Here is a 14,201-nt window from a genome sequence, read left to right as displayed (position 1 = left end):
TTCTCCCTCCCGGGCCCCGGAAGACACCAGTCTACGTTCTCTCGCCGTGATTTCTATGACTGTAAGTACCTCGCATACGTGGAATCACACAGTATGTGTCCTTTTGTAACTGGTGTATTTCACTGAGCACGAGGTCCTCCGGGTTCATCCATATTGTAACAGGCGTCATAATGTCCCTCCTTCTCAAGGCTGAAGAATATTCCGTCGTGTATAGGCCATGTCCAGCCATCAGTGGACGTGTGGGTTGTTTCCACCTTTTGAACTATGAACAACACTAGGAGCCCACCACTTTTAAAGTATAGATGAGATTGTTTTCCACTTAGAATCATCAAGACATTGTTTGACTAATGAAACCTTTAGTCAGTGTTTGACTAAGTAAATACTTACTCAATCCATCCTCTTCATTTCATAGAGGGAAACTCGTTCAGTTAGGAAAAGTGAACAGCCCAGGGATACACCTTGCCTACTTTGGACTCATTTGCCATTTCTTCATCCACGTACCTAAAATTATGAGAGCTTCTGTAGTTTCAACAGCATGGCCTCAGTTAGGATCTTTAGTCCTGAAGAGTGTTGTAGACTTGGAAAGAATCCCATAGACCAGTGGTTCTCAAACCTTTTTGCTTAGGACTTTTTGGTTTCAAAATAAATACTGAAGATGTGTGGCTTATCTGTACACATTATAATTAAAACTGGCAGATTTTTAAGGAATTTCTTAATTCATTTAAAAATAATATATGTCTATGAAAAGTAACCACATTGACCAAAACAAGCTAATTTGTGAGATAGTGCTGTGTTTCAGATTCCTGCAAGTATTTCCCATATCCGGTTTGATAAAGATGACTGGATTCTTGTATCTATTTCTGCACTCAGATTGCTGTGAAGCATTGTTTTAGAGGGAGCACATAAAGAGGATCTGGCTCACACAGACCCACGGTCAGAGTACCTCAGGGCCTTTTCAAGAAACTGTCAATATTCTTCTTTGATACTACACCAAAAATCGTCAAGTGGTAGTTTCTTAGTGTGTTAGTTGCAATGTGGAATCTGGAGCTGAATCAGACAAGAAACACTTCATCCTCCGTTACATTAGAACATTTCAGCTTATTTTGTACGTTAGATGGATCTTGGCCTGTGTGTGATTTTGTGACGTCACGGTTCACTGGGTTGTGTGGCTCTTCCAAAGGCTGACCTGCTGCTCTGTACCGTATCAGAAAGGCCTGTTGGTCAGTGTCACTCCCGTTCTGGTCGGGAAAGTCTCTGCTGAGAAGCTGTCGTGCTCACGGTGGTGGCTACAAGTGCTCGAAATTCTCACTCTTCCATTTGGAAGCTCAAATTTTACCCTTGGCAACCGACGCTGCCGTTGTTTACCTTGGCCCGATTAGGTCATTTTGTTCCCTGTTGGGAAGATGTCAGTCGTACACTCAGTCTGTGTCCTTGCAGTTCGTGTATCATTTCTTCCTGGGGCCCCGTGACAAAGCGGCTTAGTGTGACCTCGAACAGTGCACGCCTGCTTGCCCTCCGACCCCCGTTGTCTGTCAGTCTGCGCGGAGGGGCTGCTTGCTTGCCTGCTTCCCATTTTATCGTACAGGATGCCAAAAAGGTGCATCCCCTGGGGCGGACGCTTCGTACCACTCCGTCAAAGCTCTTTTTCTTTTAAAGTTTATTTTATTTTGAGAGAGGGCGTGAGCAGGGGAGGGGCGGAGAGAGACGGAGCACAGAGCCTGACATGGGGCTCAAAGTCACAAACTGAGATCGTGACCTGAGCAGAAATCCAGAGTCAGACACTCCACCAGCTGAGCCACCCAGCTGCCCCCCAAAACACTCTTAAAGTAACATTTTGATTTTTACTGTCAGTGTGTGGTGAGGTATACAGTGGCCACAAGTTTAGTTTGCCGTCCCTGCTTTGCTTTGTGCTAAGAGGGTGGCAGTTTAAGCCTCTTCGCCTTTGCACCATTAATGCCGGACAAGAAGAATAAAGCTTCAGTACTATAAAAATAGTTGGAGCCCCTGCACACCCTACAAGGGCTTTGGGGTCCCTGAAAGGTTCACGCCATGAGACGTCAATTGCTGACTTCAGCCACGTAACCTGGTCTTGAGTCTGCCTTGATCCTATAAGGGACAGACACGGTGAGGAGTCCGCACCCAAGTCCTTCTTGGCATCGGCATCTTTCTCGTAACTGCACAGACATGCTCACGGCCTTCTTGGGGATGGAAGCAGCCCTACAAAGGCAGAGTTGAGTGTTGAGTTTCTGCAACCACGTCCTAGTGGTTATTTGAAAACTCTTTGGCGTTTCAAACTGCCAGCTCCTTCTCAACATTGAAATTTAATATGCGATTGACCCCATGATATCGGGCTTTTGGGTCACGGCTCCATCAGTTGGCAGCACGGCTCTGGAGCTTGTCCGAGACGAAACTCGCCGCGTCAGAGCCGAGCAAAGCAGTGTGTTTGTCTAGAAGGTGCTGCCTGGATCTTCGTCCGCCTGGCTTCGGCAAACTTGCTTTGCACGTGGGAATGCTGTACCCAGTCCAGCTGAAATGAAACGCATTTATCCTGTGGCGTGTGCACACCGGTGGGTCTGACAGTGTCCTTCCTCTCTCCTTTGTTCGCAGCAATGGAAGAGTTAATAGTTGAACTCCGTCTCTTTCTTGAACTCCTGGACCACGAGTACCTAACGTCAACCGTCAGGGAGAAAAAGGCGGTGATTACCGACATCCTGCTGAGGATACAGTCATCCAAAGGTGCGTCTGCTCTTTCTTCCTCCAGGGTCTGTTTTGCCTCTGAACCTTCTTCAATACCACCATGTAAACACGATCGTTTGTTCATTAACCTATGAACCTATCGATTCACCACGCTGTCCCCGAGGGCCTCCCCGTGTGCCCGGTGCTGGCGGGCTCCCCGCGTGGGAGGGCAAAGCCTTTGAGGAGCTGACGGTGACCACGCTCTACTTACTTCCTCTCTGTACACTCCTCTCCTCATCGGGAGCATCCGCCTCGGACGAACGTCGTGGGAGTCAGAGGCGATGACATAAAATACCTCCAGACAGTGTCTGACATGTGGTAAACCCACGATCACTGGCTGTGATTTCCTCCTGTTGCTTTTTTTTCCCTTTAATATTTATTCAGTTTTGAGAGAGAGTGAGTTGGGGAGGGGCAGAGAGAGAGAGAGAGAGAGAGAGAGAGAGAGAGAGAGAGAGAATGAGAATCCCAAGCAGGTTCCACACTGTCAGCACAGAGCCCCATGCGGGGCTCGAACTCCCGAACCGTGAGATCGTGACCTGAGCCGAAGTCAAGAGTTGGACGCTCAACCGACCGAGCCACCCAGGGGTCCCTTTCCTGTGGCTTTTATGGGTGGAAGGGGCCCCGCTTTCCAACCCCACGCCCTCTGCGTGTTCCCTTTGCCCGGCTGTTCCTGACAGGCGGTCTGGACGCACCACCGCATGTGGGCCTCCAGCCTTGGGAGCTGCTGTTGGCTTTCCCCGATGCCCCTTCCTGTCTCCTTCTGCCCGGTGGGTTCCGACCCTCTGTCTCTCATGCTGTGCTCTGTACGTGCTTCCGAGGCTTTCCACCTGTCTTGTTCTCCCCTCCACTCTTTAATTAGCCTTGAACCTGTCCGCTGATTATTTTCAGTGGTAGAATTCCCATTCGTTCTTTTTCTGTCTTTTCACTGTTGCCAGTTCCGTGCCAGAATTCTCCACCGCAGCTTCTGGCGCTCAGGGCTCTGGCTTTTCACAGCCCATTTTCCTGCCTGCGTAGCACATGCGGCCCAGTGCAGGCGAACCTTGTCGAGTGGCTGTGCTTGTGGGTCTTTCCAGGTGGGTCCTGGCCTATAGATAGTCCCGTGCCCATATGAAACCCGATTCCTTCCACTTTCCTGCCTTCGCTGACCTGGTGCTCACTGTTGTTTCTAAGAGTTACTTGTGTGTAAACTTGTCTTCCCAACTTGAATACGAACCCACTGAGAGCATGAGCTCACACCAGCCATGGCACTCACCATGCTCGTCTGTCCCAGTGTCTGACTTTAAGAGGGCACGTAATACAGGGGTGCTGGGGTGGCTCAGTCGGCTGAGCGTCCGACTCTTAATTTTGGCCCAGCTCATGATCCCAGCGTCGTGGGATCCAGCCCCGTGTCAGGCTCTGCACTGAGCATGGAACCTGCTTGGGATTCTCCCTCTCTCTCTCTCTCTCTCTCTCTCTCTCTGCCCCTGTCTTCCACTCATGCTGTGTCTCTCTCCCTCTCTCTCTCCAAAATAAAAAAAAAGTTAAAAAATGAGAACAAAAGAGGGCACCTAATACACACGTGCTGATTCCCAGGAAAGCGCCCGCCCCCGGAGTCCGCAGGTAATCGCTGACCTGAGGGGAAGTTCAGGCAAAGCACCTCACCTTGGCGAGGCCGGTGGCTTTGGGAAGAACGTGGCTTTGGTGGCCGCTCCCTCATTTGCACCTGCTAGTGTCTCCGTGAGTTCCGTAACCCTTTTTTTCCAGCCGTAGATTCCTCACCTGTGAAGTAGAGAATGACAAAGTTGCTGTACACGATTAGAGAAAACAAATATTTGCAAAGCATTCACGATGGGGCCGAGGGAGTGAGAACGGCTAGCGCCCCCCCCCCCCCCCGTCCCGCCACTCAGTTCTGTGGTTTTGGTTGATGCTCACAGGTTTCGAAGTGAAAGACCATGTTCAGAAGCAAGAGACCCCCAACAGCCTGCCGGCTCCTCCCCAGATGCCTTTGCCGGAGATCCCTCAGCCGTGGCTGGTGAGTGAAGGGTCCCCCCGGGGCAGCAGCAGAGCCCCCGGGCCCCGGGCTACTCAGGGCTCCGGGCAGGTGATAACGGCTCGGGTCTGGGGGAAGGGAGGCCTCGTCTTGCTAGAGGCTCTCCTTCGAGTGGTTTGTAGGGCTGCGAGCGGGAGGCTGTTCACGTAGCTTCCCTTGGGAGGCTGGTGTTTCCTTTAACAAGGGCTGGAGCTCCAGGTCCGTGGAAATCTGTTCTTAGGTCAGATTTTTTTTTTTTTTTTTTTTTAATTAAAATCAGAGGCTTTAGCAGGCACAACAGTGGCAGCAGAGTCTAGGGACCTGACCGTCTGGGTGAGTTCTGGAGTTGAATACCTTAGTCTGACACTTTAATATTCATTGTCATGCTTCTTCTGGGGCAAAAAAATACATCCACATCCCAGGAATGTGTGTTGGATTGGATTGGATGCATCCAGAATTTGTTTTGGAAGTCTTTTGCCACGTTGGCCGTTTTGGGGTGCTCTCACATGCACCTTCTCACGGGCCACTTAGCTCTTCCTGCCTTGCTGCGTTCTCGTGTGCTCACGTAGGAACGTTGGACATGCTGTCAGGACCAGAGCAAACTTGGTTACTCGACGGTTTTCTTTTTAATGTTTGCTTTCAGCAGGGACACGTCACCATCTCACCCTCAGGACAAGGGCTGTGGGAGAGCAGGGCCTGTCTCCGCCTGGGTCCCCGCGTCGTGGCCCGTGTCCACTAGACGCCCATCCGTTAGCATTTCAGAGGGGACAGAGGACGTTAGCACCCGTCGGCTCCCTCCTGCGTATCACACACCTCACTCGGTATTTTTCCACTTAAAATTTCATGTAATCCTCACGGCTTGACCTTAGAGAACCCCTACAGCACCTGACCATGTGACTAGGACGCACACCCATTTCCAGACCAGGAAATTTAGGTCAGTGAATATACGTGGTTGGTTCAACACCACACGAGAGTCAGGAAAGGCAAAAATTGTAGCAGGTTCTTCGGATTCAAATCCAGTCTTTTCTCAACGCTACCGTTTTGGGGTGTGGCCGCACAGCCCAGGCAGGCATGGCTCCCGGAGCAGAGAATGTGGTGTCCGGAACCGGAAGCCTGAAGGGTAACCGTGAGCTCGTCCCGAGACGGTAGGTCTCCGGTGCTTAGAGAAGGTGCCTGGCAGGTGCCAAGCCCCACGCAAGGGCCTGCCGCTCCTGGAGAGAGCTGTACTTCCCAGACTTTCACGGCCCCGAATCCCCGGGGATCCTGTGAAAACGAACTTTCTCATCCACTAGGTCCGCATGGGGCCTTCGGTGCTGCGTTTTCAACAAGATCACAGAAGAGAACTGGGGGGAAAGCCCCAGAAGTAAATAAAAGTCACCCACTTTTCCTTCTTCCTGGGAGAGGCGCCTTCTTCCTCCACCCTTGCCGTCCGGGCGGGGGGGCCACAGGCCTCAGGTCCGAATCCCGATCTGCTGTAAGGGGCTCGTGTGCACGGGGTTATAGCAATAAAGTCAACTTGATCAATTTCCGCGGCCACCAGGAAAGTTTACTTTACACGTGGGGCTCTCGTGTGTAGCTTGCCTACTTGTCGTTTTACACACTTAGCCTTCTTGCGGTCGAGAGTGTATTGAATATATGATTTTTATGCACCGTGTTTTATCATTTTAACATGATGTGTTTCTCCCTCTTTATAAATTTCTTTTTAATTATTCGTTTCCTTCTTAAAACTCATCCCGTTTGTTGTAGAAACTGACTTGTCATTTGTTTTTAGATGTAACGCGGAACCGTAGGCCAGAAGTGTTTGTCCTCATACACGTCGTTTGTGTGAAAGAGGCAGAACAGGATGGAGGTCAGCGGTTCATTCCTTTCTGGGTCTTATCTTCCGGCTCACGTGTGCTTTCCTGGTCTGAGCCCGGGGCCCTCCCTACACTGTGGCTTCTTTCATCGCTGCTGTTCAGATCGGAGAGTGGGGACGCTTCTGTGAATGTCGTGGACTCTTCGGCTGCCACGTAAAGTGCCACATACCTGGTCCGGACTGAGACCCGTGTCTCAGTCTGAGACCTGAGAAGACCTGGTCCAGACCAGACAGATTGCCGCTTTCGGTTTCAATTGCAGACAAAGCCTGCTCATTGAATAGCCAGCATTTTCTACCATTTTGGCCACCAAATAGTCAACCCGTTCCCCTGGGTTTTTTCTCAGATGGAGTTTGCTATTCATTCACTCGTTTGTGCTCTCTCTCTCTCTCTTTCGCTCCTGTTTCTCGCCGTGCCAGGCCTATGCTCTGTCCCTGCCTTTGGCTGCAGTGCTGCAGACTGTCCTGGTCTAAGGTGCACGAGGAGCCCTCCTATTGGTGGTAGCGGGGTAATCAACAATGTTGGTCGGGGCGCCTGGGGTCTCAGTCGGTTGAGCGTCTGACTCTTGGTTTCAGCTCAGGTCATGTTCTCATGGTTTGTGCGATCCACCTCACCTTGGGTTCTGTGCTGACAGCATGGAGCCTGCTTGGGATTCTCTCCCCACCTCTCTCTGCCCCTCCCCTGCTGTTGCTCGTGCCCTCTCTCTCTCTCTCTCTCTCTCATAATAAACATTTTTATTTTTTATTTTTTTTTTTTTTATAATTTTTTTTTTTTTCAACGTTTTTTATTTTTATTTTTGGGACAGAGAGAGACAGAGCATGAACGGGGGAGGGGCAGAGAGAGAGGGAGACACAGAATCGGAAACAGGCTCCAGGCTCCGAGCCATCAGCCCAGAGCCTGACGCGGGGCTCGAACTCACGGACCGTGAGATCGTGACCTGGCTGAAGTCGGACGCTTAACCGACTGCGCCACCCAGGCGCCCCAACATTTTTATTTTTTTAATGTCTTTTCTAAATTTATTTTTGAGGGAGGGAGGGAGAGAGACAGAGTGTGAGCAGGGAAGGGGCAGAGACAGAGGGAGACACAGAATCCGAAGCAGCTCCAGTCTCTGAGCTGTCAGCACGGAGCCTGACACAGGTCTCGAACTCCCAAACTGTGAGATCATGACCTGAGCTGAAGTCACACATTTAACCAACTGAGCCACGCAAGCACCCCTAAATATATTACATTTAAACGAATAGCTTTTGAGTAGGAGTCTGACCCATGGACAATCTCTCCCTACTGGTGCCTAGAACATGGGTATCTGGGGTTTTCCCGCAGCCTCTAAGCCAGGATGTTCCTTGCTACGATTCTCCTGGGATTGTGATGTGGGGCCAGGGGCTACGCCCTGCATTCTTCTAGTCTTTTCTGCGTCATCTCTACCTGTGGCAGTTAGTGATTTTCGGTTTTTGTTTCCTTAAAGTGGAGCAAAATGTACACTTGTGAGCTGGCCTGAGTTTGGAGCCTGTGCAGCTAGCTTCAAGTGCTGTGCTGTTCTTTCGCAGTCGACACGCCCTCCCTTGATTGAATGGTTTTCTTTTCTTCTTTTGTAGTTTGTCTTGACCAAACCTTTCTTTTCCTCCCTCCCTCCCTCTTTCTTCCTCCCTTTCTTTCTTTCTTTCTTTCTTTCTTTTTCTTTTCTCTTTTCTTTTCTTTTCTTTTCTTTTCTTTTCTTTTCTTTTCTTTTCTTTTCTTTTCTTTCTTTTGATAAGTAATCTCTATACCCAGTGTGGAGCTCGAACTCACAACCCTGAGGTCAAGAGTCGTACACTCCACTGACTGAGCCGGCCAGGTGCCCCCTGACTGAAGCTTTCTAAAGAGCATCGTCTCAAAGAGGCATCACCTCGCCTTTTGCACTCATTATTTCACTGGCTTATTTGTGTAATAGTTACATCAATAATTACTGTAGGGAGTGTAAGTGCCTAAGGAACGAGGCTGACTCCTGGTGCACGTACAACTCAGTGGATGGGACCCTTTGCAGGGGCACCCTGGAGAGGAGCCTGTCGACCATGGATGTTGAGCACTTTCCGGACATCCATCAGGGCGCTTTCCAGAGGGAATGAAGAAAGCCTGTCACGTCAGCAAGTCCGGGGAGTAGAGGTGGGTCAGGATGGCCCCACTGTCTTTTTCTGATGGTGCTTCAGTGAATTCATCATCCAGTAAGGAAGCCGGTCTGTCATTCAGTGGATTCAGTCTGCCCCTGGTGAGCTGGCTTTTGGCCGGTCGGTCATTTGCTGGTGGCAGGCTGACTTTCAGCGGAACTAGCAGGTGCTGGGGCAGAGGTGGAAAGGACAGGCAGCCGCTGGGCCACGGCCTACGGCTCCCCAAGGAAGGCGGGGTGGCCTGGAGCTTGGCACGCGGCTCCGTGTGCCGGGGAGCGACTTGGCCAGGGGCCTGCCCGTGAGGCTGCCTCGCTGTAGGGGTTCGTCCCGAGGCGCCCGTGGGGGTTCCCGTCTACGCCGCCCATGAAAGGCTGAAGAATGTGTCGTAGGGCAAGATACGTGATACTCCGGCCACGTCCTCTTCTCCATCTGAACAACTGTTAGAGATGAGTTATCTTTGACCTAAAAAGGTCAGCGGTCCCTTTCAGTGCCCAGCAGGGCTTTATGCAACGACCACCGACCATCGCCCGTCATTGCGTCTCCCCAGGGGACCGTGAGGGTCTATTGAACAGCAGCGGCTCCTTTCCACACCCTTCTAAGCAAGCGAAGTCTGCACTTTGTGGAGACGGTTTGTCTCTGTGCTGCTTTGTGTGCCGCGTGCTGTGCAGAAGAGGCCTCTGGCTTCTCAGGGTCGGGGAGCGCGTCCCTAAGTCTCGTTAGCATTGACGATGCGCCCATGCACCGAGGGAACATCTGAGTGTTCCTGCTCCGTCCTGGGAGGAAATGTGGTGGCGGCCGAGGGCGTCCCGTGTGACCTGGGGTCCTTCAGTGTGGCCATCAGGCTTCAGAAGTGCTCGCAACAGTGTGGACGCTCGGAACTCCTCCCAAGGCCTCGAAATCGCAAGCGTGGGGCGATTGGTCGCACCCCCTTGCTCTCCGACGGAGACTAGAATGGGCCGAAGGAATGGTTTGTTTGATAAAAGCCTTCTGGGAAGAGCTGTGCTTTTCCACAGAGGTCCGTGTGGTTTCGCACCACAGTGCGCAGCTGTCACGCCGATGCCCTCCCCGCGTGGCCAGGGCGCAGAGCGCTTGTGACGGTGGACACGTCCACGTGGACACGGCTGCCGGCTGGCACCTGTGCTCACGGGGCCGTTTCGCGGGGGGCCGGGTGCCGTCGGCGGTGACTCCTTCCTCCCCCTCGTCGCGGAACAGCGCTGAGCCCAAACCCGGGGACTCTCAGGTCTTCACGGCTGAGCGAGGAGAGCTGTCATCAGTGTGCTGCCCAGTCGAGGCATTTAGAAATGTTTTCATTCGGTAATTCAGTGGCCGAGCGCCACACGGTGTTTGGATGGGGTGTGAGAGAGCCACTGAGTTCTTTGATGTTTTAGGGCCAGAGTTCATAAATGGTGATCGCTTATTATGTCAGCGGATAATAATGAAGACCTTCTGGAGCGGTGTTAACATATTCATGACCTAAGTTCCAGCATTTTAACCATCGTTAGGCGTCCAGTTCGCTGCGTCAAGTGCATTCACGGTGTTGGGGAGCCCCCCCCCCCCGCCCCGCCCCCCTCCGTCCCCGGAACTTGTCCCTCCTCCCCAGCCGAGACTCTGTCCCCAGGAAGCCAGCCCCCCCCGCCCCCCGGCACCCACCGCTCTGCTTTCCGGCTCTGTGGAACTGTCAAGTGTGGTCCCGGCGTCCCCTCCGCCCCCGCACCGTGCTTCCCGAAGCACTTTCACGGCAACTTTGTCCGACGGATGAGATTCCGAGGCTCCTTGAGGTTGTCTGACAAAGTGAAATACTTTTCCAGTGCACAGTTGAGACCAAAGCCCGAGACTTAAAACCAGAAAGCCATTTATGTCCTGGTGAAATCAGATGTGATCCTCTTGGTGAACACGAATCATTTGTTCTTCTTCTTCTCCCCCCCTTGTCTTCCTGAGGAGTTCAGTCTCCTGTGTAATTCCTGTGGCATCTTTTAGAAATTTAACGTGTGGCCGCGCTCCAGATACGTATCCTGTTTATACTCCCGACGGACCGTTTGGCCTTCCCTGCAGATGCCTTCCCGCTGGTGGAGGAGGGGGAAGAGGACACGGCCCCGCGGGGCTTCCACTCTTTGCCACGCGTGAATGAAGCCACAGGAAACTGAACAGTGTGAATACGGTCCCACTGTTTACGCACGTGCTAAGCGGAATGCGAATCTGCAGGGTGTGACCTGGGCGAAAACTTGCCTTTTGCCAGGAAGCGTACTTACTCAAAATGCTTGCTGTTAGGGCCGGACCCCTTTGGCTGCGTAGACTGTAAAATTCTGTTACCATCGATGGTCACTCCACGCCAGTCCTCAGGCTCGCTCAGCGGCGCGGACAGCTTCGCCGCGAAGCCGTGCTGCCCGAAGGAGGTTGGCGCTCGCGTGTGGGTGCCCTGCCGTGCTTCCCAAACGCTGTGTCAGCTAGAAAAGGCTCTTGCTGATGTGTAACAGACCTCGACCCTGAACTCTGATGTTCTTATTTCACGTTATGTTACTCTTGATGGATTTTAGTCACGCCAACCAGAAAAACAATCTGGATGCCCAACGTATGTATAGAATTCAAGTCAGAAAGTGATTCCAGGGGCCCCTGGGCGGCTCAGTTAGTTACGTGTCCGACTCTTGATTCTAGCTCAGGTCAGAGCCTTCTTGGGATTCTCTCTCTCTCTCTCTCTCTCTCTCTCTCTCTCTCTCCCCCTCTCCTCCCTCCCCCCCCCCCCCCCGCCAAACAAACTTAAAACAAAAAAGTGATTCCAGGTGATTTCAGACTCTTGGCTAGAATCAGGGCTCTTAGCTTATTGTTTCTGCCGCAGAGGCCCGAGAGACGGGTTGGGGCAGCAGGGAAGGTGGTGGGGAGCAGCGTGACAGACAGGGAGCCCCGAAGGGCGCTGGGCAGGTGGAATGGCCGCCTTTGTGAGGAGACGGTGGGAATGACCCTGGACCCAGCGCCTCAGCGGGCTGGTAGGCTCCTTCCTGTGGCGGGCATGGCAGCAGGTGCAGTGGGATAAGGTCGAGGCACGGAAGTGTATCGTGTCCCGGTCCCCGGCCTCCAGCTCAGCCCCGGGCCTCTCCAGCCGGCCTCCAGCTCCTCCACCAGTGAGCTCCGCGTGTGTGTGACCTCCGTGTGGGGGCCTTCCCCCTCCTGGCCTCAGTTTCCTCATTAAGTAAAATCATCATCAAAATACCAGCATCTCAGTGTTAATTTCTGAACCGGAGAAAACACATATAAAGTGTCCAGAACAATGTCTGACGTGCGGTAGGCCAGCAGTAAATGGCAGGTACCATTGTTTTATTGCTGAAAGGGTCATAATAACGATGATAATTACGCTTCTACTATACACTTATATAAACATGATATTTATTATTATCAATGGGAAAATAGGTCCCTGAAGGCTTCTCCTTAAATTAGCAAAGGCAGATGCTGATGGGCTTTTCCTTCCAGAAAGAGAGGAATTGGATTATGGCCGATGCAGAGAGCCAAGCAAGCCTGTAGATTGGATTTCTGTCCAGCCGTGGGTGCGGGTTCCTCTAGTAAGACATGGACTCCTCGGAGGAGAAGCTTACCTTAAGGCAGGAGAGAGTTCCTAAGCTACGGAGTAACTTTCTCTGAAGTATCAATTCGAGGGAGAAATGTTTCCGTGGATCTGACGATGTCTAGTGACTGGTGCAGTGCCGGTCCGTTCGTGTCTGGGGCGCGGCCAAGCAACCAGGGGTCAGTCATCCCTCCAGGAGGACGGTCTCTCGCGCGTCTCCCCAAGTCTCTGCAGAGGCTGTGGGGGTGGTTTGTGGGGCCAGCGCAGGAGACGCGGGGGGCGGGGGCGGGACAGCGGCCAGGCTCTGTGTGCAGACTCTGTCTTCTGTATCGAGGGCAGCGTGCACGGTCCAGGTTGGCGCCACGCTGGCGATTGGTGTCGCCGTTAGAAGGTGCACCTCAGAGGCCGCCCTGGCCAGAGACTGGTGTCCTTACCACAGAATGAGGCCCCAAGCTCAACTCTCCCGGGACTCTCCAGACCGGTCAAGCTGGCGTTATGGCCTGCTGACCTGCAGCTTTACAGGAACGCTGGAATGAGCCCGAGAGCTGGGGTGGACGTCACAGGCGCCCTCGTTTGCAAGTGAGGACAGCGGGGCCCAGAGCTGCGGGGAGGTGACGCGGCCCCGGGACGGCGCTGTCCCCACACGCGGTCCGTGCCAACGAATTGGCCTTCGTCCTATTTGTGCTAGACTCCTGTTTCCTTCCCCTTGCCTTCTCTGGTTTTCCATGAGCCCTTTTGGAAATCTGCCTTCTGTGTTTTGTACTTAGAAAAATTCCTGTTTGTTTGCTTGTTTTTCACTTGGAGATAGTGTGTGACTGGGGGAGGGGCGGGGGGGGGGGAGAGGGAGAGAGAATCCCAAGCAAGCTGTGCACTGTTAGCACAGAGCCTGACCAGGACCTCGATCTCACGAACCGTGAGATCATGACCTGAGCCAAAATCAAGAGTCTGACACTTAACCCACTGAGCCACCCAGGCTCCCAGCCACCCTCTAAAAATTCCTGGTAATGGTGATTTCAGTGAACTCTTACTATTGAAAAGGCTCAGAAAGAAGCTTCTCCTCTGAAAGCAACGATACTAACGGCTCGGGTCCCTCTGTTTAGCCTTTCCCACACTTGCTGTTACTTAACAAGCCGTGGTTTCTCTGACTGAAACCCAGAATTTCCAGGATAAGGAGTATTTGGGAGTGGAGTGTAGGCCCTTTGGGGAGAGAGAGGGTGTTCCCCCGTAAGAATGATGTTTTTGAGGGGTATTTCTTCGAAGCCAAGGTAGCTTAATTTTTTACTGATTTTAGAAACGGTAAATATTACGTGGACGAGCCAAGCTACACAGATATGCAAATGCTTGTTAACACGTTGGTGAATGACCTCCCGTCTGCGTATGTGTGTAAGCCTAAACACACACATTTTCCACGAAGGGCTCCGGCGTGCCGGCTTTCTCCCACCGAACAGAGTCCAGGGAAGGTTTGCCAAGAAAGTGACCGTAGCAGCTGCGTGCTGCCCTTCTGACGTCTGCACGTGAGTGGGTCGGCACACCTAAGTGTTCTTCTCTTGGTGAACTTTGAGATTGTTTTTAGATTTTGCTAACTAAGCTTTTATTGAACATCTTTACACATTTTTGCTCTCATGACTGGTGGCCCTCTCGCCATGCGTTTCCAGAAGTGGAATTATGGGGGGGGGGGAACGCCTGGGGGGCTCAGTCTGTTGAGTGTCCGACTTCTGCTCAGGTCACGATGTCACAGTTCATGAGTTCGAGCCCCGCGTCGGGCTCTGTGCTGACAGCTCGGAGTCTGGAGCCTGTTTGGGATTCTGTGTCTCCCTCTCTCTCCCCCCCTCCCCCTCTCATGCGCTCTCTCTCTCTCTCTCTCTCTGTCAAAAATAAATAAAACATTAAAAAAAATTAACGGAAACAAG

The 14,201-nt window shown here is 52.4% G+C and overlaps 1 protein-coding gene across 7 annotated transcripts in view; it reads left to right on the top strand.

The window, feature by feature from the left end:
* AFAP1 (actin filament associated protein 1) overlaps nucleotides 1-14,201 on the top strand; it is a 157,606-nt gene that overhangs the window by 59,611 nt on the left and 83,794 nt on the right. For all 7 annotated transcript variants that reach the window (XM_042936994.1, XM_042936998.1, XM_042937000.1 and 4 more), the window contains 2 exons: nucleotides 2,608-2,736; nucleotides 4,650-4,747. In XM_042936994.1, coding sequence (XP_042792928.1) covers nucleotides 2,610-2,736; nucleotides 4,650-4,747 — 225 coding nt within the window. In that variant the 5' untranslated portion in view covers nucleotides 2,608-2,609. The remainder of the gene's footprint in view (nucleotides 1-2,607; nucleotides 2,737-4,649; nucleotides 4,748-14,201) is intronic.

This window comes from Panthera leo, chromosome B1 (genome assembly GCF_018350215.1).
Source record: "Panthera leo isolate Ple1 chromosome B1, P.leo_Ple1_pat1.1, whole genome shotgun sequence".
Lineage (NCBI taxonomy): Eukaryota > Metazoa > Chordata > Mammalia > Carnivora > Felidae > Panthera > Panthera leo.
Note: the sequence above shows the minus strand (reverse complement) of the source record. Positions and strands in the feature narration are given on the sequence as shown.